This window comes from Anser brachyrhynchus (assembly GCF_964034855.1).
Source record: "Anser brachyrhynchus genome assembly, chromosome: 22".
Taxonomy (NCBI): domain Eukaryota; kingdom Metazoa; phylum Chordata; class Aves; order Anseriformes; family Anatidae; genus Anser; species Anser brachyrhynchus.
In genome coordinates, this window is record NC_137715.1 from 6,368,094 (window position 1) to 6,393,075 (window position 24,982).

Sequence of the window (24,982 nt, forward strand, 5' to 3'; positions counted from 1 at the left end):
CAAGATGACCCAGGCCTTGGAGATGTCAAAAGGATGATTAACTGAGGAACTGCTAATCAGGAAGACCATGATATTGACATTCTTGAGGGAAAACTTCCTGACGTGTGCTGAAAAACAAAGATTAGGAGCATTATATTGTAAACTCTCCATGTATTATCCTCATTATAAGAGTAAATATCACACCCCTGTGCTGGAAGACCCCGGCCCAACAAGGGACCCTTCCTCTCTGAGGATGCGCAGAATGATTCTATCATGGCAGCACTATGCTAATGTAACCAATTGGAGGAGTGGGGATTGTACAAACATGTAAATGTACTGAGAAGGGGTTCTATAAAAGTGGTGTGGAAAGCCCTAAGGGGTGCCATCTTTCTGGGAAACCACTGCATACCCAGACTTGCACTATTCTGAAATAAACAATCTCTTGACCTTGTGTGTGGAGTGGCTCATTGCACACCAGGTAACGAATCTGGACTTTTTACCTGCTTGTGTCCCCTCCCATCTTCTTCTGCACCTCCAGCCTCCTTGGTAGGAGTCTGGTATGAGAAGCTGAAAAGTTCTGAACTTAGTGTAAGCACTGTTCTTCAACAGCTAAAACATCTGTATCTTTGGGTGATAATGCCTTTTTCAACCTTCTGTTCTCTTGGTGTCACCATCTCCCAGCAACCCAGTACCTGGGTATTGATAATACTGATGGGCTTAATCACCCTGTCAGTAGGTACTCCTCACACTCTCTTGGTGACTCAGTGTCCTGGTTTTGGCTATGATACAGTTATTTTTACTCCTAGTAGCTGTCATGCTCCGTGTATCCTTGGCATAGACTGTCTCAGGAGAGGATATTTCAAGGACCCCAAAAGGTACCAGTGGGCTTTTGGCATAGCTGCCTTAGAGACAGAGGACACTAAATAGTTGTCTACCTTGCCCGGTCTCTCAGAGGACCCTTTTGTTGTGGGGTTGCTGAGAGTCAAAGAACAGCAGGTGCCAATCGCTACCACAACAGTGCACCAGTGTCAATATTGTACCAACAGAGACTCCCTGATTCCCATCCATAAGATAATTCATCAACTGGAGAACTAAGGAGTGATCAGAAAGACTCATTCACCCTTCAGTAATCCCATACAGTCAGCGCAAAAGTCTAATGGCGAGTGGAGACTAACAGTGGACTATCCTGGCCTGAATGAAGTCATACCACTGCTGAGAACTGCATTGCCGGACATTCTAGAACTCCAGTACAAACTGGCAGCCAAGTGGTATGCCACAACTGATATCGCTAATGCATTTTTCTCCATCCCTCTAGCAGCAGAGTGCAGGCCACAGTTTGCTTTGACTTGGAGTGGTGCCCAATACACCTAGAATAGACTGCCCCAGGGGTGGAAACATAGCCCTACCATTTGCCATGGACTTACCCAGTCTGCATTGGAAGAGGGGGAAGCTCCTGTACACCTGCAGTACATTGATGACATCATGGTGTGGGGTGACACAGCAGAGGAAGTTTTTGAGAAAGGGAAGAAAGTAGTCCAAATCCTTCTGAAGGCTGGTTTTGTCACAAAACAAAATAAAGTGAAAGGACCTTCACAAGAGATCCAGTATTTAGGAATAAAACGTCAAGATGGACATTGTCAAATCCCAATGGATGTGATCATCAAAATAACAGCTATGTCTCCACCAACTAGCAAAAAAGAAACAGAAACTTTCCTAGGTGACATGGGTTTTTGGAGAATGCACATTTCAATTTACAGTCTGATTCTAAGCCCACTCTATAAAGTAACCTGTAAGAAGAATGATTTCAAATGGGGCCCTGAGCAATGACAAGCCTTTAAACGGATTAAACGGGAGATAGTTCATGCAGTAGCCCTTGGGCCAGTCCAAGCAGGACAAGATGTAAAGAATGTGCTCTACACCACAGCTGGAGAGAATGGCCCTACCTGGAGACTCTGGCAGAAAGATCCTGGGGAAACTCAAGGTCGACTTCTAGGGTTTTGGAGTCAGGGATACAGAAGATTTGAGGCCTGCTACACTCCAACGAAAAAAAAAGATACTGGCAGTGTATCACAGAACCACAGAATCACTGAATTGTAGGGGTTGGAAGGGACCTCAAGAGATCATTGGGTCCCAACCCCCTGCCAAAGCAGGTTCCCTAAAGCAGGTTGCCCAGGTAGACGTCCAGATGGGCCTTGAATATCTCCAGAGAAGGAGACTCCACAAAATCCCTGGGAAGCCTGTTCCAGTGCTCTGTCACCCTCACCGTGAAGAAGTTCTTTCGCATGTTGGTGCAGAACTTCCTGTACTCCATTTTTTGGCCATTGCCCACTGAAAAGAGGTTGGCCAAATACCACTGTCTCCCACACTTAAGATATTTGTAAACATTGATAAGATCCCCTCTCAGTATTCTCAAGGCTGAACAGACCCAGGTCTCTCAGTCTTTCCTCATAGGGAAGATGCTCCAGGCCCTGTATCATCTTTATTGCCCTCCGCCAGACTCTTTCCAGGAGATCCTGTCTTTTTTGTACTGGGGAGCCCAGAAATTAAATTAACATTGAACATACCATTAATATGACATGGTTGAATGTTCACAGAAGGCAAAAATAACTCAACATCCTCATCAAGAAGAGGACAGAGGCTGAGAGGAAGAGGCACAGGACTTGGGAGACACCCTGTAGCAGTGGGGGAAACGCCAGGGAAGAAGAAGGGCACCCATAGAACAAAAAGATTTCCCAAAGCTAAAGGTGAAGAAAGGACAAAATTGGATCAAAGTGGCCATGAAGGAGCTGAGATTGGGTCTGAAGGAAGGAGAACAGTTTGGTGGTGATGGCGTTATTGTGTTGTTTTTATTCACAGAAGAACTTCTGCAAAAATGGCTTCTGGTATGGAAGATGAGCTCTCAGGGATCGTGAAGCAAAGAAGCAAAACATTCCAGTCAGTGGTTCCTTGCGGTCTATTTGGCCATCTGTTGGCAGGAACCTGACACAGCCTGGAAGGCTTGGCAGGGACAGTGGCAGTCTGCAGTGCATGCGGGGTTGTTCCTTCAGGCGTCCCTGAGAGCCGGAGCCTTCGGGTGTCCCAAGAGGGCTTTGGGGCCAGAGACAGTGCGGCAGCCAGGTGCAGGCAGGGAATGGAGGAGGTGGTAGAGCAGACACAGGCATCAGACGCAGGCATCAAGGAAAGAAACTTGCAAGCATACAGCTGGCTGTCAGGATGAAGACTTTCTCCAGCAAGGGGAGTACAGAGGGGAGAAGGGAAGGGCAGAAGGAGAGGGAAGGAAGCTCTGCATGTCTGGGAGCACACTGAAGATAAGCTCTGATCCCCGTGCCAATTTTCAACACCTGTCAATTTGCAGGCCTCTCGCTGCAATGTGTTAGTGACTTGAAAGAAGCAGTGGGTGCAGAACTATGTGGAGGTCTCTCTGGTGCTACACACAGCTCATGCAGTCAGGGGTGCCCCTTCCCTTGCCTGACATCAGCGTTGCCGGTTGTGCCGTCCTGACCCCTCACACCCAGCTGGGTCCGACCCGGAAGAATTAAAGGGCCTCAGCCGCGCCGGGCAAGGGCCTGGCGCGCGGGAGAACCCCCGCGGCTGCGAGCGGTAAGGCGGCCCCGGCGGGCGGAGCGGCAGCGCCCCCTGGGGGCTGTGCCCCTGCCTCGCCCCCGCCACACACGCCCGGCCCCGCCCGCCACGGTTCCTGCCCGGCCGCAGCCCCGGCTCCTCTCCCCGTGGCTCTCAGGGCGCAGTAATACACCGCCGCGTCCCGAAGCCGGGGCTGGGCGAGCCACAGGGCGCTGGACCGGCGGTCTGCTGCCACCCACAGCCACCCCTCCGGGTCTGACACTGGTCTGGAGTCTTTGCGACTGCTCACGAGCAATGCAGGTCCTCGGCCCGGGAGCTGACGGTACCACTGGATGTACTCGCCGGTTTGGATGTTGGGGTGTGAGCAGGTGATGTTGATGCCGGTGCCATCCCTGGTCTCTGCCCACGGCTCCTGCTGCACCTGGGCTCTGCCTGCAGCCACTGCCAAGAAGAAAAGGAGGAGACAACTCAGAAAAGGGCTTTTCTGCTACTGAAAAATGTCATGAGTGGGGGAGTGGGGAGAAGAAAACGGCTGACAGCTGATGGGAGCATTTTCTCAGAAGAAAGCACACAAAGGCATTTCTCTGGGAATGGTTATTTGGGGACCAGGTCGGAGCAGGGCTGTTTGGAAGGACGGTCCGAGCCGAGCCAGGAGGAGAAGGGAAGCAGGCAGGAACGAGTGGGGGTGTGCCGAAAGGAGAGGAGGAAGGCAGGGAGCAAGGCAAGGTGGGAGGGAACGGCCGGCTGAGCTCGCTGGAGGCAGACGGGACGGCTGCAGAGGGAGGACAGAGGGGAGCGAGGTCCGTGAGAAGCCGGCGGGCCAGCAGCGAGGGCAGCCCCGGCCCCCCGCAGCCCCCGTCCCGGCCCCGCCGCCGGCAGCCCCGCGCACCCAGGAGCACCGCGGCCAGCCCCGCCAGCCCTGCGGCCCGGCCCTGCCGCATCCCGCCGCTCCGCCGCCCGCGCCGCGCTGCCCCCGCCAGCCCCGGCTCTGCTCCGCCCGCGGCGCCTCCTCCCCGCCGCCGCCGCCCGGCGCCGCCAGCTCCGCCCCGGGGCCGCTCGGGGGCTGGCCCGGGCTGCGAGTGCTGGGCGCCTGGGGGCGGGCAGGGCTTGGGCTGCTGCCAGCGGGGCTCTGCCCGTCCTGCAGCCCAGCCCGGGACGCGGAGGTGTGCGGGGAAAGGCTGAGGCAGCTCCTTCGGCACGGACGAGGGGAGGGGAAGAAGAGGAGGGAAGCAGAGGAGAGGTGAGGGAAAAGGAGAGGGAGTGGCAAAGCAGCTGCCTACCTGCAGTATGCCCAGCAAGATGGGCAAGCAGAGGCTGAGACCCCCTTCCCCTGCTCCAGGCGCTGCACCAGGAACCTCCTGGCTCCAGCAGCTGAGAGCACGGGCCAGGTGTGGCCTAACTCCGTTTGACTCCAGCAGCTGGCACCAAATCCACTCCCGCCGCTCCACAAGGAGCTGGCACTTTCTCCTTGCAGCACATGTGCATACAGGACAAAGCGAGATTATGCAGAGGTAAGGACAGATTGCAGAAGAGGACAGGACAGACAGCAGTGCTCAGGCGCAGGGCCCAACTGGACAAACACCCAGAGTGTCCCCTTTTACACCCCACTCTGTCTGCCCTTGTGTGCTGCTCCTGGCTCCCCTTACCCTGCACCTCCCGTCATGGGTTTGTATAGGTCTGTCCCACACCCACCTTGCCTGTGTCCTGGCTTTCAACTGTAGCAGTTGCAAGGCCCAGGCTGATCTTCCTGGCAGTGGCACCTGTGGCTTCCTTGGCAGGCCAACAACTGGTATGAAGGTTTTTCTCGTTATCACCTCTGTATTTGCTTTCTCTGGTCTCAGTCTCTGTATGCTTGTTGATTGCCTTCCCTTTTCCTAGCATCCCGATTGATATGGTCCCCAATCTTAGAACCTCGCTGGCATAAACATGGCCACAGCCCCATGTATCCCCCACAAGTGGTGCACCCCCCCCCCCCCCAGGTTTGGTCTCCTCACTGCCTCCCTCATCATCTGTAACAGAGCAGGGGCATCACAACACTGGAGAAGTTGGGCACCAGTTATGTTCAGGGAGATGTTGACAATGGGGTAGGTGTAGAGGAGAGAATATGACCCCAGGAATGACACAACTGCAGCCAAGTGAGAGTGAGTGGACAGTGTCTTGTGTCTCCTCATAGATCTATGTCCAGAGGGACACCTGGAACACCCTGCAGGAGCTCAAGGACAGGAAAACTAGTGGTGCTATTGTATTCAAGGAGCACACCAGTCCAGAAGCTCTCAGATGAGGACAGCTACATGACAGGTAGCATGTCCTAGAAGAAGCTGCCAGTGACTGTGTAGGGCCAGCACAGGGCAAATGAAGGGGGAGTGCCACTTGTGCCAAGGAGGACAGCAGGAGCTCAGCCCAAAGGCCTCCCACCAGACAGGCACACACCTTCCTCTCCATGGCATTGGAGTACTGCAGTGGATGGCAGATGGCCACAGATCAGTTGTAGGCCATTAGTGTGAAGAGGAGATCCCAGTTTAGGCTCACTAGTGGGTGACGAAGAACCAGACCACACAGCTAGAGAAGTAAATAGCCCTCTCTGCAGAGAAGGCATCTAAAACCATAAGTGGCATCCTGACCAAGACATGGCACATGTCAGTGAAAGGAGCAGTTGCCAAAGACAAACTACATGGGAGGGTGCAAGTGCTGGTTAGGCACCACCATCACCATCACTGGTGTATTCCCACTCTGGATCAAGAGGTAGATGTCTGAGACCAGGATGAAGAGCAGCAGCTCTCAGCTCTCAGACAAACCCAGCAGCAACAAAAGAAAGCACTCTGTAGGCCTTCCCCCACCCCTATGGGATGACAGCGGCAGCAGGAGGAAGGAGGAGATGGAATTGCTGCTCAGGATTTATTGTCTTCCACCACTTGATATCTCCTGGACGAACAACACAGCAGGGCATCAGCAAGCCAGGATGTTCTTGCAGAGACAGTAGAAAGTAAGATCACAACCCTGGACCTCAGGAGAGCAGCCTTTGGTCTCTTCGCTGTGTGTGTACACCTATCTCCGTGTGTGTGTGCCTGAGTATACTTCAGGATGCATCTAAGAGTGCCTGTGTGTGCACCCATGAGTTCATGCATCTTTTTTACATGAGCAGCAGTGTGCGTTTGTGCTGTTCTCTCCACCCGCTTTTGATGTCATGAGTGATATCGGTATGAGATCAAGGGTCACACTGGGATTTAACAGAAATAGTGATCTAGGAACAGCATCCCACCAAGGCTGAGACGTGGTGACTGTGCATGTTGCCCCATGCTTCCTGAGCAGTCCCAACTAGAGGCTGTCTGAAAAACCCTCCAGATGATCACAGGCTGCACCTCCAGCACCCACATAGTCCAACCCTGTGTTCAGAGCAGATCTCATCAGATCAGGTTGCTCAGGATCAAGTCCAGGCAAAGTCTGAAGTCTTCCAAGGATGAAGATCCTTGGCAATCTGCTCCAGGACTCAACCACCTTCAGGGTAAATATTTCTTCCATATATCTAACTAGAACAAAGCATTTCTGAACTTGCACCTAGTGGCCCCAGTCTAAGTACGCTTCATCTCAGGAGTCCAGCTTCATCTCCTTTGCATCTTCCAGTGAAGTGGAAGTAGACAATACAAATGTCTGTTTGGCTTTCCCCGTGATGCTCACAGGGTCTGTCCTTCCTCCCAAAGCACAGCAAAACCAGGACCCATGTTGCTCTGATTCAATGCCACTTCTGTGCAAGGTTTCAGCCCCTGCGTAACTCAGCACCAGGCCCATGAGTCTAAAAGTATGTGTGGCATTGGTTTCCCCATGGGGGACCTCTGTCCCACCCCAGACACCACTGACACCGCACCGGCAGCAGATCCATGTAGGGCTGGGCCTGCTTGAAGAGGGCAGGATTTCTCAGCCTTTCTCCCTGTACATAAAGCTAACACCATCCTTTTGAACTCTCCAGCCATGGGGAGTGCAGCTGTGTCCTGGCCTGGAGAGGCAGGGAGGGATGACTGCCACCATGCTTTTACACTCTGAACCTTGCACTATGGAATTAAATTATGGATCCAAACTGCTGTGGAGCTGTCCTTGTTGGGGACTGAAATCGGAAGTAGTAGAGGGTGAACTTCCCATGGTCAGGAGAAGGAAGTCTGTAGAAACAGTCACAGAAGGTTGCATTTCAGCACATGTGCTGTGGGCACTTCTGGGCTGGGTTTGTTCTGTGGTTGTTGAGCTGTTCTCAGATTCCTTTTGCCCTGGCTGCTCTCTGGAGCTCACGGACTGAGCAGTGGAGAATGCCCTGAGGTGACCAGCACATTCCCTTGTGAGAAGGGACATATAGATCACACAAACATGCACCTGCTCATGCACACTTGTGTGGAATCATGCAAAAATCACCGCCCACAGACATGTGCACAAATGCAGTACACAGGCTGTGGTGTTTTCAAACGGATGGCCAACTAAACTGCACCACGTGGCTCTCTCATTCCCCCACTTCAAAGGAAGATATGAGGAGAAAATATTTATACTACAGGGCTTATGAGTTGAGATAGGGTAGTTTAATTAAAGGAAAAGAAAAGAAAGAGAGAAAAAAAAAAAGGAGAACCAATGAGCAAAGGCCATTTGAAAGCAAATTTAGAGAAAACAATTAGTCTCTACTTCCCATAAGCAAGTAATGATCATCCATGTCTTTGTAAGCAGGGCCTCAATAAGCCTAGCTGTTTTTTGAGTGGAACATAAGAGCTCCCCCTTTTCCTTCCTCTTTCACAACTTTACTGCTGAGTGTGACATCATCCAGTATGTAATAGCACTTTGGTCAGTTTAGGTCAGCTGCCCTGGTGATGTCCCCTCCCCACCTCTTGCCCACCCCTACCTCCTGGCTTTGGGGGGCTTGGAGAGAGTCTTGATGCTGTGCCAGCACTGCTCCACGATAGACCCAACATGGGTGTGATGGCAATGCTGTTCTAGCTCCAAGTGCAGAGCACAGCACTCTAGGGGCTGCTGTGGGGAACATTAAGTCTGCCCCAGGCAGCCCCAGTACAGGGAAGTGACACAAGAGAGGAACATGTGCATGAACATGACAGAGTATGCGCTCACTGAGGCCCCCCTGGGAGCAACCCCAGCAGAGTTTCTGGGCAGCATTTGGGTGAAGTACATGGTTTCATGTGGTATCCAGACTGGGGTAGGGTCACAGGCAGGAGCTGGGCCACCTCTGGCCAAAAGGGCCCCAAAATACCCAAAAAAGAGTCACCCAGGCTAACATCATTTGTCTTTACTGGACTCTTCCAGCACGTGAGCAGTCTTCTGCCCACACTGACATGTGTTGCCTGGAAATACTTGGGCCTCCCTACCTGCCACTCAAAAGTTGCCTTCTCTGGGGCAAAAACACAGCGTAAACCAGGAAATGAAAAACAGCATCACAGGAAGGAAACACACATCCCGTATCATTAGGTGGGATGTTTTGCATTCAAGAGGGGCTTGTCAGAAAATAGTCCCTGCTTCAAGGGATGCCTCTGGACATGTGGCAGCTAAGGTCCACTATAAAAGCCAGCCCATCTCCGTGCTCTCTCATCCACTTCTCTGGCCTTCTTCTCGTGAAGACTCAAGAGGTGAGTGTGAAGCCCCTTCTTGTCGTGGTCATTCTCCAAAAGGACTGGAGCTGCTGGTTGTGGGAGAGGGAAGTGGGAGAAGGTTTGCCATGGAGGAAGACTGGGCCATCTGTACTGAGGTGGCTTCTGGGCTGTGGTCTAGGTTGTACCCAGATAGGTCCTGGTGGCTCTTTTTGGGCCCTGGCAGGATGAGGCCAAGAAGCCTTCACACACCCCTCCAGCTCACAGCACAGCCTGTGCCTTGGTTCCGTCAGGGTGTGGTGACAGGCTGCTCCTCATGCACGTCCATGTTCTGCTTCCTCCCTGCCCTCTCTCCCAGGTGCACCTCCTGCCCCCAGACATGTCCTGCTACGACCAGTGCCAGCCGTGCCAGCCATGCCAGCCCTGTGGCCCGACCCCGCTGGCCAGCAGCTGCAATGAGCCCTGCGTCAGGCAGTGCCAGAACTCCACCATTGTCATCCAGCCCTCTCCCGTGGTGGTGACCCTGCCCGGCCCCATCCTCAGCTCCTTCCCGCAGAACACTGCTGTGGGATCCTCCACCTCCGCTGCTGTTGGCAGCATCCTCAGCTGTGACGGAGTCCCCATCAACTCTGGATGCTGTGACCTCTCCTGTATTACCAGCCGCTACTGTGGCAGCAGGTGCCGCCCCTGCTAAAGATGCCAGACGGTGCCCCAGACCAGGACCCCAGGAACTCAGAACATGCTGCTGGACAAAAATGGACAGAAGAACAAACTTTGTGTTGTTGTATTAAGAGGAGCTGACCATCTCTGGCTTGTCCTGTAATGACAGACAGGAAGGGGACAGCCTGGCTTCTCTGTCAACATGGCCAATGTCTACCTTTCCTGTTTTCCACTCACTCATTCTTTTTCTCTCTTTTCTTTGTTGCCCTGTGCTCCCCTCCAAGCTCTCTGTGAGGCCCCCAGAAACCAGCCTGGAGTGATCTTCTAGCCTCTCTCCACTTGTGGGTCCAGTTAGATGGATGCCCTGTGTCAACTCTTCCTTAGAATGATTTTTGTCTGCTCCTGCTGCTCTCCCCTGTCGGGGCCTCCTCTTGGAGTCACCTCATTTCCCTCCTGAGACTCAATAAACATTTGCAGGAACCCTGATTTTGTCCCTGTCTGGTCTTTCCATCTGCAAAGAGATGGCCAAAGGAGAAAGTCGTTGCTTTGGTGGGAATTCTGGTGTCCTTCAGATGTCTGCCTTCGGAATGGTACTGTTTCATATCCTTATTAACAGCATAGACTTTGGAATCAAGTGCTCTCTGAGCAAGTTTGAAGATGACATCAAACTGAATGGAATATTCTCTACAACTGAAAGAAGGGATGCCATCCAAAGGGACCTGGGCAACCTTGAGAATTGGGCACAGATGAACCTAATGACGTTCAACAAATCTAAATGCAGGGTGCTGCACCTGGTCTGAGGCAATCCTGGACATGATTGCAGACTAGGAGAAATAGTCATTGAGACCAGCCCCGCAAAGAATGACTTGGGATTTCTGGTGGACAAAAAGCACAACATGAACCAGCAGCGTGTGCTTGCAGTCCAGGAGGGCAACTGCTTCCTGCAATGTATCAAAGAAGGAGTGGCCATAAGGCTGAGGGAGGTGATTGCCCCCTCTACTCTGCCCTCGTGAGGCCCCACTTGGAGTGCTGCATCCAGGTCTAGGGCCCTCAGCACAAGAAGGATGTGGACCTGTTAGAACGAGTCCAGAGGAGGGCTGGAAAGATGATCCGAGGGCTGGAGCACCTCCCCTATGAAGAAAGGCTGAGAGTGCTGGGGCTGTTCAGTCTACAGATGAGAAGGCTCTGGAGAGACCTCACTGCAGCTTTTTAATACTTAAAGGGGGCTTATAAAAAAGATGGAGAACAACTTTTTACTTGGTCAGAAAATTTGACCTGGTCCCCCAGGATATTCTTGTCTCTAAAATGGAGACACAGGGATTTGACAGATGGACCACTTGGTAGGTAAGAAATTGGCTGATTGTTCACACTCAGAACATTGCAGTGAATGGCTCAATGTCCAGGGGGAGATCAGTAACGAGTGTTGTTTTTCAAGGGTCAGTATTGGGACTGGCACTCTTAAATATCTTTGTCAGTGACATGGACAGTGAAATTGAGTGCATCTGAACAAGTTTCCCAAAGACACCAAGCTGTGTGGTGCGGTCAACACACTGAAGGGCAGGGACACCATCCAGAGGGACCTTGACAGGCTTGAGAGGTTGGCTGGTGTGAACCTCATGAGGTTCAACAAAGGCCAAGTGTAAGGTCCTGCATCTGGGTCGGTCAATGCCAAGCACAACTACAGGCTATGTGGAGAATGGATTGAGAGCAGCCCTGAGAAGAAGGACCTGGGGGTGCTGGTTGATGAGAAGCTCCGAGCACTTCTTGAAGCCCAGCAGGCTTGATGCTTTTACCACTTCCCTGTGGAGTCTTTTCCAGTGCCTGAACCACGCTAGTCTCACCTGCCATAGACTGCTTAGTAAAGTATAAATGTTGACAGAAAGGTCTTCAAAGAATGGGAACCGTGGTGGGATGGGAGGCAGAAGCAGAGAATGCCTTGTGGTGAGTGGAAGACTATGGAACAGGATGAGAGAATGGCAAAGATGGTGCAGATGTAGGAGTCTGCCATGAAAAGCAGCATGCTTCAGATGATGAGGGCAGAAAGGATACATTCAAGGTTCTCGCCCAGCATTGTACTCCCCAGGCCAGGCTCAGAAGAGGCCCAGCACCACAGCAGAAACAGACAATAATGTTCCTGGTATCCACTCTGCACCTATGCTCCTAAGGAGAACAGGAATCAGAGTTTCTTTCTCATGACTGAGGTGTAATGCAATGCCTTGTGTGTGGCAATCAGAGCTCAATATTGAGAAGATCAGAAATTTCGTGATATCCAGAAGAAGTGGAAAAATGACTGTAATAGGCAGCTGGAAACACAAAGTTTCTTTCTCCTGATGACATGGAAAGTCTCCAGTGTTCGGGGAGCACTGGTAATGGTATACCAGCTCTCCAAGAAGGTGAGCAGGCTGAGGAAGAAGTACGTTGGGATCCTCAGGTGCTCGTCACTCCCCACAGTGACAAAAATCATTCCCATCAGGATTAGGAGAGAGGTGGAGAATATAATGACCAAAAGGACGATATGCCAGTGGCAATTTTCTGTTGAGCCTAGGAGAATGAATTCAGTCCCAAAAGTCCTGATCTCCTTTCCCATGGTTCTAAGATTTCAGGAGATGATGTCAGAGGTAAGTTTCATGCTGCAATAAAAGCAGCAGTAAACATCCACAAAAAAGCCTTTTCCTAGCATAAGTGGCTCTTCTCATGGCCTCTCTTGATCACTGCCACTCTCATTCTCCCTCCGCCTCCCCTCTCTCCTTCGCAATCTACTTCCATATAGACAACCATACAAACAGCTGTCCATCCTTCTCCAGGTATACATCTACCCACTTATTTTTCAAGACCCTTCCAGAAGTCATCTACAAATTACAGTCTGTCAAGTCCAGATTCGTTTTTTTCCTTGTTTCTGCCCTCTTATATCAGTTTCCAATTACCAAGTAGGTCTGAAAAATTTGGAATATTTTATAGAAATTAATTCCCAAGGTTTCAAAGAGATTTTTAAGTTGATGGAAAGCGATGATGGAATTCCCCTGCTTTCCTGCGTACTATGGGGCTGTGGAGCCAGGTCTACCGCGCTTCAGCTAAGCCTGAATAGCGAGGAAGGGCTGCTGCTGAGAAGTATCTCATGTGAGGTTTCCTTTGGGATATGATGCCAAGGCCATATTGGGATGGTGTTGCACATCCTAGATGTCCCAGGACTCTTACAGTGTCAGTGATGCTTTCATCCCCAGGGAGCCAGCTGAGACTCATGGAACTGTGTTTTTACCTGTTTCAGGAGCCAGGATGGCCTCAGAAACAGATGAGTGCTGGGAGGCACTAGGGAAGGACTTGGCCAAAGCTCGGGACCCTCCACAGGCAGACCCAAGCACTCCAGCCCTGAACCCATATCGTCGGATTACCAGGGGCTGAGGCTGCACCAGCACCTGGCACCACCATACAGACATGACACTATAGGTCCTGGGACAGTCTGGACACATGCCTAGGATCAGGAGAATTACATGCACACGTGCACTAGCACATACCAAGAATACATACACAGATCCATGGACACATGCAAACATGCATGTGCATACATGCACACACAGTTCCATAGATGTCCTGACAAATGCAGGTGCAAACACTGCGTGCACAGGAACACGAGGCCACGCATGTGTGCACATGCAGACATGAGGTACATGTGTGCACTCAGTGCCTCTGATGGGAGCCACAAGGACTCTGCTGCACACGCAAGTGCGCACACACTCCCGACGGGGCAGAGGCCAAGGGGAGCTGACAGAGGAGATGCTGAGGACCTTCTGGCAGGGCAGGGCTGTGGAACTCTGAACAGGACAAGGCTCCAGAGGAGAGGACAGCACAGTGTGGGGATGTGCAGGGACTGCCCAGAGAGAGGAGTCCAAGGATGTCAACCCATTTCTCCAGAGGGCAGCTTTAGGAGGAAGAGAAGGGAAACCGCACAGTGCAGCCCACCTGCCTGGAAACCGGCCCCATAGGGTTGTTGGAAGAAGTTGGAAGGGAGGGAAAGAGGAAGACAGGAAGACATGGCACGTCCACATGCAGGGAAACCCTCAGGTGACCAGGCAAGGATTGCAGGTCTGGGAGCAGCTGGGCCCCTTCCTGTCACTGCAGCCACATACAACGCTGCCAAAGTGCCCCAGGCAAGCATTACTTGCCTGTGCTGGACCCATCTGGCACTTGAGCTGAGTCCTCCGCCACCACTGACTCAGTCCTGGCTCAAAAATCCTGGCTCAAAAAGCCTCTCCATCCCAGCACTCAGAAGAAGCTTCTAAGAGGGAATGGGTGTGGCATAAGCCGGGAAACAGCCCCACAGCCCATGTCATTAGGTGGGAGGTTTTCTATTCATCACAAACACCCAGAAAATTATCACTTCTGTGGAGGCTACCTCTGGGCCTGGGGCAGTTCAAGGCCACCAGAAAAGCCAACCCTGCTCCTTGACGCCCTCATCTCCTTCTTCTTGGGAACCCAGTGTATCTGAAGCCCTTTCCACGTGTCCATTTCTACTAATGCCAATACCTGTTGTGCTGGGTCCTGGCGATGGTGGTCATGAGAGAGCAATTGGGAAAGGTGTGACTCAGAGCCCATGTGGGACTTGGCTCAGATGGATTTTCATCTAAGAGAGATGCCCTGTGGCCCGATCCCACTGGTCAGCAGCTGCAATGAGTCCTGCGTCACGTAGTGCCAGAACTCCATTGTCATCATCCAGCCCTCTCCTTTGATCATGGCTCTGCCAGGACCCATCCTCAGTTCTTACCCACAGAACACCATTGTGGGATCCTCCACCTCCACTGCTTGATTGCAGCATCCTCAGCTGTGACAGAGTCCCCATCACCTTTGGGTGCCGTGACTTTTCTGGCATTTCCAACCACTACTGTGGCAGAAAGTGCCCCCCTGCTAAAGCTGCTGGTGACACACCACACAAGGACCCCTGGGAACCCAGAAGGTGATGCCAGACTGAGGACAGAACTTCTTGCCAATGATGTCTGAGAGGCTGAGCATCCAGTGTTCCCTCTCAAAAGGAAGGGAGATGGAGCTCTCTGAAAATATGGCCAAAGCCTATCTTCCATGTCTTTTACTCCCTCCACTATCTTCCCACTCTTTTGTTCTTCTGGGCCATAACGCTACCCATACCCATTCTGGGGGATCTGCTGGCCCCTCTTCCTCTGTGGGGAGACAGATGGATGTCCTGTGGGATCTCTGCAATGGGTGATGGGCACAGACTTCTGGCACCTCCTGGTGCTGCTTGCACTGACAGCCTACTCTAGAAGTGACCCCATTTCCCTTGTCAGAGTCATTAAAATTTTCTGCATCCAACCCTTTGCCTCCACATCAGCCTTTTCATGGTGGTCTCATGTTGCCAGGGAAGAAAGGCATTCCCTTGGTTGGCAGGGGATATGGTGAGCACAGGAGGGGGCCTTTCATCATTCCCAGAGTAATATGACAGTAAGGCAGATGACAGTGAGGCTCTTTCAGGCACTGCCCCTTGGAGATACAGTTGCGGACAAAGTCACAGAGATCTGTACAAGAAAACAAAGGATTATCTCCTATGCTTCTCCCCACTCAGGGATCCCCTGCTCCCTGAGGGCAGAGGGAATCCGGATCTTGCTGAAGTTGTGTGCCAGCACTGTTACGTTCTCTTGAAATACCCTCAGAGGGAAGGTCCATCCTACCAGAGCTCTGGGGAAAAGTCAGAGGACAAAGAAGCTTTTTGCATGGAACTGCCAGCCTCAGGTGAGTCTCTGTCCTGTTTCTTCCAGCCCTTGGTATGGAGCAGAGACCGTACATCTGAATGGACCATGAGCTTTTTGAACAGAAAATGGCAAAAGCTGCCTTGTGCAGAGGTGCAGGGGGAGAAGATTTCCAGGGCAGAGGCTCTTTCTGCACCTTCTCTTTTGTCTTAAACCACTGACCCCAGAGTAAGGCACTATGCCTGTCCCTGTGGAGGGAGTTTCTGCAGCAGTTGTTGTTCATGGAGGAATTTCCCTTGAGGAGCCTTCTCTGTGCTCAGGGAAGAAAGGACACAAAAACCCTTGGAGAAGAGAGCAGTACTCCAGGCACTGTTGGTTCCAGGGAGACTGAGCAGGTACAGGACATGTGGTACCAAGAGTTCCAGTCCGTAATCCCAGGCAAGAATAGGAGGGAAGGCACTGTTAATACAGTGTTAATACACTGTTAATACAGTTAATACAGATCCCAAGGGGTTGATTAGACCCCTGCTGAGACAAGCCTGAGGCTGATACTGACTTCCCTGAGAGCACAGAGGAAAGAGGGCCCATTGATGCCCCCTGCTGGAAGCTGCCTGGGCTGAGCTTTTCTTTCTCTGGGTTGCTTTGCTTCTTGCTCTTTTGATGTCTGAGGACATCAAAACACCACATTCAGCATGGTTTGTGAGATGGAGGAAGCTTCATCAGCACAACCATGTTTCTTCTGCTCTGCCTAAGCATTTACAGCCTGCAGGATGCCTGGCTTGACCCAAACTTGCAATACCGTACTGCGGTGGGAGCTGGTCACTATGACACTTCTCCCTGTGCAGGAGATGGGGATGATAGATTTCCTCGGCTCCCCTGAAGAGACGACAATGACCCCATCAGGTTGTAAGTCTTTATGTCTTGCTCTGCTTGCTTATTGTGATGAACATGGAGTGCTCTTGGGCCTTCAGCAATCAGGGTTGCTCTGTGTGTTTTGTTCTGTCCCTCAGGCACAGGCCTTGCACACAGGCTGGCTGAAGGTCTGGAGATAACCTGGTGGCTGGGATGCAAATCCAGTTCATTTACTGACTCATTAAGGAGAGAGAAGAACCCTGCAAATCTCTGTCAGAACTTCTTCTAGGGGTCTCTGGGCTGGACTGTTGACAAAGGCTTGAAGCAAGCTGCTTAGTCATGGGCTGGCAGGAATTTGCTGAGAGCAAGCTCCCACGGGGAGCCCTGGTTCCAAGCAGGATCTGCCAGCCCTGAAAGGGGAGAAAAACAGCCTTCGGTGGATCAGGTCAGCCAGTCAGGGTCAGCCCTCTCTGCACAGTTTTGCTCCTTCTCAGGAAAGAAGTTGTTCCTGTGTTTCTTCTTTTGCCTTTGTTGAGGGTAACTTCAGGATGTCTGCAAGTTCTCTGGTGCTCAGCTGTACTTCAAGGATGCCAAGGACCAGTTCCATGGCTGGCAGACATTTTTCCTGTCAGTGCTTAGCTGCCATCTGATGTCAGCACTTTCTAATTACAGACAGGTTACATCTGTAACAGCTCCCACCAGCAAGGCGCCTTGTCCTTGCTTGATTACAGCACTGTTTTCTTAGGATTCCACGTATGGCCCTGCTTGGTACAGCTTTGTCATGCCCAGAAGTAATCAACAGTGAAGGCAAGAGGGACGAGACAAAGGTGTGCTGGGGCATCCTTGGGGCAAAGACCTTTCGTTTTTCCTGGTGTCAGAGGAATATAATCAGCCACAGCTCCAAGAGAAAGTAACCAGTTTAGCCCAGGTGAAGGTATGGCACTGCCAGGGCTAAGGTGTGGGGTAGACCGCAAGAAAGAGACCCAGGCAGAGCTCTGACAAACATTTCTGGTTTGTTGGGATGGCCCATTGCCCTGGAATGGCTGGCCTGTGTTGCAATACCCTAACTGCTTGGTAATTCCTGGGGACATAGGTTTCTTAATTGCCCTACTCTTTATTGCCTACTCTGAAAGCCCCAGGAGACTGTTAGCAGTATATAAGCCTTGGGTGAAGTTCTGGGCACATGTCCTTGGCAAGTGGAGCTGCTTCTGCGTTTGCACAAGGGAGCTGAGCTTGGATGAAGCACCCACTAAGCTGAGCATCCCTCTGGCACAACTGGAAATCACTTTGCTGGTTGCACTCTGAAACCCCTGTGCTCAGAAATCCCTCAGGTGAAGGAGTGACAGATGTCCCCTTTGCCTTCAGGAGAACCAGCCTGACATGGGCTGAATGAGAATCTGTCCCCTCTGCGATGCATTTCTGAGACAATGCTGGCAGGTCTTTATAGACAGGTGTGAGGAGATATGCCTGGCTCCGGCATTGACTCCCAGGAGGACCTGACATTGTCCAGGGGTGGAAATCCCTGACTGACAGGCACTATCAGGAGCATTGCAGCAGTGTGATTCTCCTGTACATCCCAAGGCACAAGACAGAGGAGACATGCTTGGGGACTGGAAGAGATCTCTGGCAGACTTAAAAGATCCATGAGATTTCCACTTTTCCCCCGTTTCAAGCACAGGAGGAACAAACATCTGTTGGCCATGGCAGAAATAACACTGATTGTAACTTGAACACGACATGGTTGAATGTTCATACAAGGCAAAAAGAGCTCAACATCCTTATCAAGAGGAGGACATATGCTGAGAGAAAGAGGTACAGGACTTGAGAAACAACCTGTAGTGAAGGGGAAGAGTTCTGGGAAAGTAAGGGACACCCATGGCAGCTGAAGAAGCTGATATTGGAGTCTGAAAGAATGAGAGCAGTTTCTTGGTGTTGGTGATACTTTGTAGTTTTTATTTGCAGAATATGACCTTCTGCAAAAGTGGCTTCTGTTATAGAAGACAAGCCCTCAGGGACTGTGAGAAAGAAGCAAAACATTCTGGTCAGAGGCTCCTTAAGGTCTATTTGTTCATCTGCTGGCAGGAACCTGACACAGCCTGGAAGGCCTGGCAGGGACAGTGGCAGTCTGCAGTGCATGCGGGGTTGTTCCTTCAGGTGTCCCTGACAGCTGGAGCATTCAGGTGTTCTGAAAGGTCTTTGGGGCCAGACACAGTGGAGCAGGCAGGTGCAGGCAAGGCAGGCAAGGGAGGAGGGAGCTAGTAGAGAAGACACAGGCATCAAGGAAACAGACTCACAAGTGTATGGCTGGTGGACATAGTTGTTCAATAAAAAGTATGGATTCGTTACATGGTGTGTAATGAGCCACTCCACACACTAGGTCAAAGGATTTTTTCTTTCAGAATTACACAAGTCTGGGTACCTGGTGGCTTCCTTCAAAAGCTGTCACACCTAAGGACATTCCACACCACCCTTTTTAATATCCATTCCCAATACCTTTACATGTTTGTGCAATGCTGTAGCCCGCTATTGGTTACATAATTAGCATAGTGCTGACATGACAGAGTTGTTTTGCACATCCTCAGATACTCGCTGTGATAAGGGAATCTGCTGGAGTGCCCCATGCCCACCTGTGCTGGTGGCTGTCGTGACAGAAAAAAACTTTCATCACATTACAATCCTCTTCTACTTCTACCTTAATAAAACAGACATCCTAGCTCAAAGGAGAAGGAGGCAAAACAGGCCAGCAAGTTTTCAATGAGGGAAGTTTTAGGTGGGTTATGGTAACAGGCAGGAGCTGGGCCACCTGTGGCCAAAAGAGCTTCAAAGAGACCCTAAGGCGTCACCCAAGCTGACATCACTTGCCTTTACTGGACCCTTCCAGCAGGTGAGCTGAGTCTTCTGCCCACACTGACGTGTGTTGCCTGGAAATACTTGGGCCTCCCTACCTGCCACTCAGAAGTTGCCTTCTTTGGGGAAAAGGCATAAAGCAGGAAATGAAAAGCAGCAGCATCACAGGAAGGCAATGCAAAGCCCATATCATTAACTGGGATGTTTTGCATTCAAGAGGAGCTTGTCAGAAAATAGTCCCTGTTTCAAGGGATGCCTCTGGTCATGGGGCAGCCATGGTCCACTATAAAAGACAGCCCAGCTCTGTGTTCTCTCATCCACTTCTCTGGCCTTCTCCTCCTTAGGAACCAGGTGAGTGTGAAGCTTCTTCTTGTCCTCCTTATTCTCCAAAAGGACTCAGTGCTCAGTGGATCTCTCAGATGTAATCAGCTGTGTTCCATGCCATATCTTAGGGCTGCTGGTTGTGGGAGAGGGTAGTGGGAAAAGGTTTGTCATGGAGGGAGGTTCGACTTTACTATGATGGCTCCTGGGCTAGGGCCTAGCCTGTGGCCAGATAGGCCATGGTGGCTCCTTTTGGGCCCTGGCAGGATGAGGCCAAGAAGCCCTCACACATCCCTGCACAGCCTCCAGCACACAGCACTGCCTGTGCCTTGGTTCCATTAGGGTGTGGTGACAGGCTGCTCCTCATGCATCCCCATGTTAAGCTTCCTCCCTGTCCTCTCTCCCAGGTACACTGAGACATGTCCTGCTACGATCAGTGCCAACCGTGCCAACCCTGCGGCCCGACCCCGCTGGCCAGCAGCTGCAACGAGCCCTGCGTCAGGCAGTGCCAGAACTCCACCATTGTCATCCAGCCCTCTCCCGTGGTGGTGACCCTGCCCGGACCCATCCTCAGCTCCTTCCCGCAGAACACTGCTGTGGGATCCTCCACCTCTGCTGCCGTTGGCAGCATCCTCAGCTGTGAAGGAGTCCCCATCAACTCTGGATGCTGTGACCTCTCCTGTATTGCCAGCCGCTACTGTGGCAGCAGGTGCCGTCCCTGCTAAAGATGCCAGACAGTGCCCCAGACCAGGACCCTAGGACAAAAATGGACAGAAGAACAGACCTCGTGCTGTTGTATTAAGAGGAGCTGACCATCTCTGACTTGTCCTGTAATGACAGACAGGAAGGGGCCAGCCTGGCTTCTCTGACAACATGGCCAATGTCTACCTTACCTGTTTTCCACTCACTTTTTCTCTTTTCTTTGTTGTTCTCTGCTCCCCACCAAACTCTCTTGAAGGCCTTGGAAACCAGCCTGGATTGACCCGCAAGACTCTCTCCACTTGTGGGCCAGGTAGATGGATGCCCTGTGACAAGTCTGCCATAAGAAAAGCAGAACAGATATTTGTCTGCCCCTGTTGCAATCTACACTCAGGGCCTCCTCTTGGAGTCACCTTATTTTCCTTCTTAGACTGAATAAACACGTGCAGGAATCCTGAGTGTGTGCCTGTCTGTTCTTTCCATCTGCACGGAGATGGCTAAATGAGAAAGCCATTCTTTACTGGGAATTAGCCGGGGGCACTGCCTCGGTCCTCTAGGCATTGGAGGGTGGGGCACACTGCAGTGATTCATCTTTCAGGCACTGTCTCTTGAAGCTGAGGAAGACATCCCTAGTTCTTCCACAGCTAATGGAGACTTGTGAAGTCTCTGCATAGACATGGTCTGCTCATCTTGTAGGCCCCAGCTCTTGGGGAGGAGTGTTCCTCTTGCTTTGGATGGAGCTGTGCCAGGGATGGAGGCTCAGACAAAGATGTTCCCAAAGGATGGCAGAAATTGGGAATGGGTAATTTTCTTGGGGATGACCCTCTGTCACTACTCCACTTTCCCGTCTCCTCCAGCATCTGAACATGGGCAGCATACCAGGGCATGAAGAACAGGTACAGCTACCTTGAGGAGCCCTATCACCCTTCAGCACAGCACATGGCCCAGCTGTTGCCAATGTGCGAAGAGATGAGGGGATCCACAAGTTTGTAGTCCTGCCAGCTATGGCAGGCCACACACTGGAGCCCCCAGTCCCTGTGAACCCAACTCCTTTTTACATGAAGGCAGGCCCAGGACAGGGACGGGTGCCCAAACACTCATGGCTGTTCGGTCTTGTTTTCTTTTCCCCAAGCATGGATCAGCTTTCATCAGGCCAGGAAACTCAAAGGCCCCATAGGTGCCACAACCACACTGTGCTCCAGAAAAGACATTCTGTGAGTGCAAAAATCCATGGCACCACTGAGACATAGCAGTGAGAATGGGACCTGATTGTGCACTCAGAGGGATCTGTGTACAGGCTCTGAACGGCACAGGGCATGTACCAGCCCAACCACAGGGCACATGCTCCTCCTGAGCACTAAGCTACTCTGTCTTTGTGAGGATGAAGTTGCCCTTGTGCTCCATGCAGCACCTCTGCTACCAACACCCAAACCAGGGCCTTCCCACATCTGCACACCTCGGAGCCCTGTGGTGCTTTGCTTTCACACAGACTATTCACCTTGCCAGTGCCACAGGAACAGGATGGAGGATGAGGTTAGTGGTCCACGGGGTGAGGATGGGGGAACCTCTCCTCAGGCCTCGACCAAGGCTGAGTCTTGCGCTGCCTTCCCTGACAGCACAGTGGAGAAGAGGGCTCATCGATGCCCCCTGCTGGGAGCTTCCTGGGCTGAACTTTTCTTTCTGAGTTGCTTTGCTTCTTGCTCTTGCAAGCAGACAGAAGAGTTTCCTCAAGTTTGAGGACATCAAAACACCACATTCAGCATGGTTTGTGAGACAGAGGAGGCTTCATCAGCACAGCCATGTTTCTCCTGCCCGGTCTCAGCATTTGCAGCCTGCAGGACACCTGGCTTGTCCCAGACATGCAATCCCACACTGCTGTGGGAGCTGGTTGCTACAATACTGCTCCCTTTGCAGGAGATGTGGATGATAGATTTCCCCAGCTCCCTTGAAGAGATGGCAATGACCCCAGCATGTTGTAGGTCTTCATTTGTCTCTTGCTATAAATTGCTTACTGTGATGAACATGGAGAGCTCTTGGGCCTTTGGCACTAAGGGCTGCTCTATTTGTTCTGTCCCTTAGGCACAGGCTTTGGACATGAACTGGCTGAAGGTCTGGAGACAACCTGGTGGCTGGGATGCAAATCCAGTTCATTTACTGACTCATTGAAGAGAAAGAAGAACCCTGCAAATCTCTGTCAGAACGTCTTCTAGGGGTCTCTGGGCTGGGCTAGCTAGGACTTGAAGTAAGCTGCTTTATCATGCACTGGCAGGAATTTACTCACCCTGGTCCTGAAGGGCTGAGAGCAACCGCTGTGTAAGTCCTGGTTCCCAGCAGACTGCTCTACTCTGGAAGTCCAGGAAGGGAGAAAAACTGAGGTCCTGGTCAGCCAGTCGGGGTCAGCACTCTCTGCTCAGCCACAGACACCAGCCCCTTTGGGAAAGAGAATATGGCTGGCAGATATCAGGGTGAACAGGGGAAGAGCGCTGCCAGGGAAGAACTGAGGGCCCCATCCTAGAGCTCTGCCTTGCACAGACACATCCCCTCCCTTCCCAGGGTTATTGCTCAACCAGGGTACCTCTCTGCACCAGGGTGTCACGCACAGCACAGAGGTACAAGGCGCTGTCAGAGAGCTCGACTTCCTTCAGCTGCAGAACACTGTATTTCCCCGTGATGTTCAGCTCTGTGGTGAAACGGACGTTCTGCTTGGTGCCTGCTATTGCTTGATTTGAAATCAGCTGAGGGCCTTGGCCCTTCTTCTGCTGGTACCAAAGCAAGCCATTAAAGTAGGAGGTCTCGTATGTGCAAGTGGTCTGGAAGGCATTTCCCTGCTCTGTGGTGACTTGTCCTTCTTGCTGGGTGACAGACACCTGCCCCATGATTTCTGGAAGAAAGAGAAGGTCAGCAGCTCTGCAGGGAAGTCTCCAGGCAGGCAAACAGGAGTGGATTCAAACCTGTGGGGGATAAGGCTCCCTGTCCTTTGCTGGGCTGAAAGGTCCTGAGGCCCGGGCATAGCAGGGTGTTTTGGGGGCAGAGCTCAGAGCTCCCTGGCCAGAGCGGACCCTGAGGAGAGCTGTGCTGTGTGCCTGCTCCTCCTGCCTGCTCTCCTTCTGCCCAGAGGACCAGGGCACTGCCTGTCACCCACATACACAGCACCCTCCAGCCATTTGAGGTGCTTATGCAGCTACTGGGAAAAGGTTCAACCAGGGATGACATCCCTGTCATCTCAGGGGGTTCTGAGACCAACCAGTATACACAGGCTAGCTGAGTCATGGCAGGAGGGAGCCCTGACTGTGCAGACAAGCAGGAGAACATTGGAGGCCACAGCAGGAACATGTCAGGCAGAAGACAGACTGGACACGCTGGTAATGTCCATGGGAGGAGAGCTTTAATGTCCCTATACCCACTTGGACAGGATCTTGCTTCTTACTGTAGTAAAGGGAGAAATGTGGGACTGCAGAGATGGCTGCAATCTCCTCTGTTGACAGTAGGTGGACCAGAACAGAGAGGCAGAGAGAGATGCATTTAAAGGACAAAGAAAGCAGGAAGAGACAACTTTTTCCAACGTTTCCCTGTGATTCAAGAATTGTTCCCCACATAAACGTGGTAAGGTTAATGAGGGCTTCCTGAGGAAAGAAGATTTATGCCTTGATTAAAAGCCAGCACTTACCCAGCAGTTGCCCCAGGAAGGCAGTGAGGACGAGAAACCCGCGGTGCATGCTGAGACCGACCCTCCTGTTTGCTGAGGGAGAGAGAGTCAGAAAAGCACCTCCCAGCCCCGAGAGAACAGAGCTGCCGGAAATGACTCTGCTGGGGGAACAAGGGGAGATTCAGTGACGAGAAATGTTCTGGTCTGACTGTGCCCAAAATGCTCCCTGGGGTTTCTCCCTCCTCCAGCAGGAGCAACCATTGAAGATTTTCACAATGAGTGGCCCTGGGAGCTGTGGGGGCCACATCAGGGGAAGGGGCTGCTCTCATCTCCTCTCCCAGAGGGGTCCTCACCTCCTCAGCTACAACTGCCTTCTCTTCTGCACGCACACTGCTTGGCCATGGCTGATGTCAGGGCAGTCTTTGCCACTGAGCTTGTTCTTTTTACCCTGGGGTCCTCTGCTCCATGAGGATGTTCCTGTTTCCTATGTGAGGAGAAGACACCTCGATTTCTCTCCCACATCCCCAGAAAGAAGGGAGGAACCATGCTACGCAGCAGCCCAGGGTTTCTGGCTGTGTCCTGTTCTGGTGGGATAACCCAGCATTTGCAAGAGGAACAGGGCTCCAGCGTGGTGTGGGATGCCACAAGCCCAGAGGGGACAAGGACAACCTGTTCCATAGGGTAAAGGGTGGGGAGTCAGCAGGGAAAAGGATGTGGGTTCAGTGGGTCACATGCACTCACACTGATGGGCCACAGGGGGCACCCACCCAGGGCTATGTCTGTGGCAGTCTTTGCTCCCCTGATGCTTGGCCCCCCTCTATCACCACCACTAACACCTTGTCTGGCTTGGCAATAAGTGGGTCCATCGCGCTGTCTTCCCCCACACCTCCCTCAGCACATTTTGAAGGTACAGCACTGAGACACCCAAAGGAATGACACTCCAAGCCCTGCAGACCCCAACTGTTCCTTTCAAACCCCCCAGGCAGTGTGAACGTTCTCCCTCACTCCAAAAAATATGTACCGCATAGAGCACTGAATCCACTTTCCTGATTGTTGTGGCTCGAAACAGAAGGAGACCGTTCATGGAGAAATTTGGGATCTGCATGGCAGCTCACCTGAGTAGCCACAGAGCT

General features: G+C 52.0%; 1 protein-coding gene and 1 gene segment (V, D, J or C); one reads left to right on the forward strand and one right to left on the reverse strand.

The window, feature by feature from the left end:
- Positions 1 to 2,559: 2,559 nt before the first annotated feature.
- Positions 2,560 to 24,083, reverse strand: LOC308181556 (T cell receptor alpha variable 1-2-like). The segment is given in 4 exons: positions 23,871 to 24,083; positions 22,804 to 23,084; positions 22,485 to 22,633; positions 2,560 to 4,002 (listed from the first exon to the last, which is right to left on the reverse strand).
- Positions 4,939 to 10,438, forward strand: LOC308181547 (feather keratin Cos1-2-like). Of its 3 annotated transcripts, XM_080564936.1 has the most exons (3): positions 4,939 to 5,072; positions 5,735 to 9,170; positions 9,490 to 10,438. In XM_080564936.1, exons 2-3 carry the CDS (start codon positions 9,069 to 9,071, stop codon positions 9,823 to 9,825), a joined length of 438 nt encoding a protein of 145 aa, XP_080421062.1. In that variant the 5' UTR covers positions 4,939 to 5,072; positions 5,735 to 9,068; the 3' UTR covers positions 9,826 to 10,438. The 3 variants fall into 3 exon arrangements, with proteins under 3 accessions (XP_080421062.1, XP_080421061.1, XP_080421063.1); XM_080564935.1 differs by lacking the exon at positions 4,939 to 5,072 and having other exon boundaries at positions 5,272 to 9,170; XM_080564937.1 differs by lacking the exon at positions 4,939 to 5,072 and having other exon boundaries at positions 5,272 to 7,063.
- Positions 24,084 to 24,982: the final 899 nt, after the last annotated feature.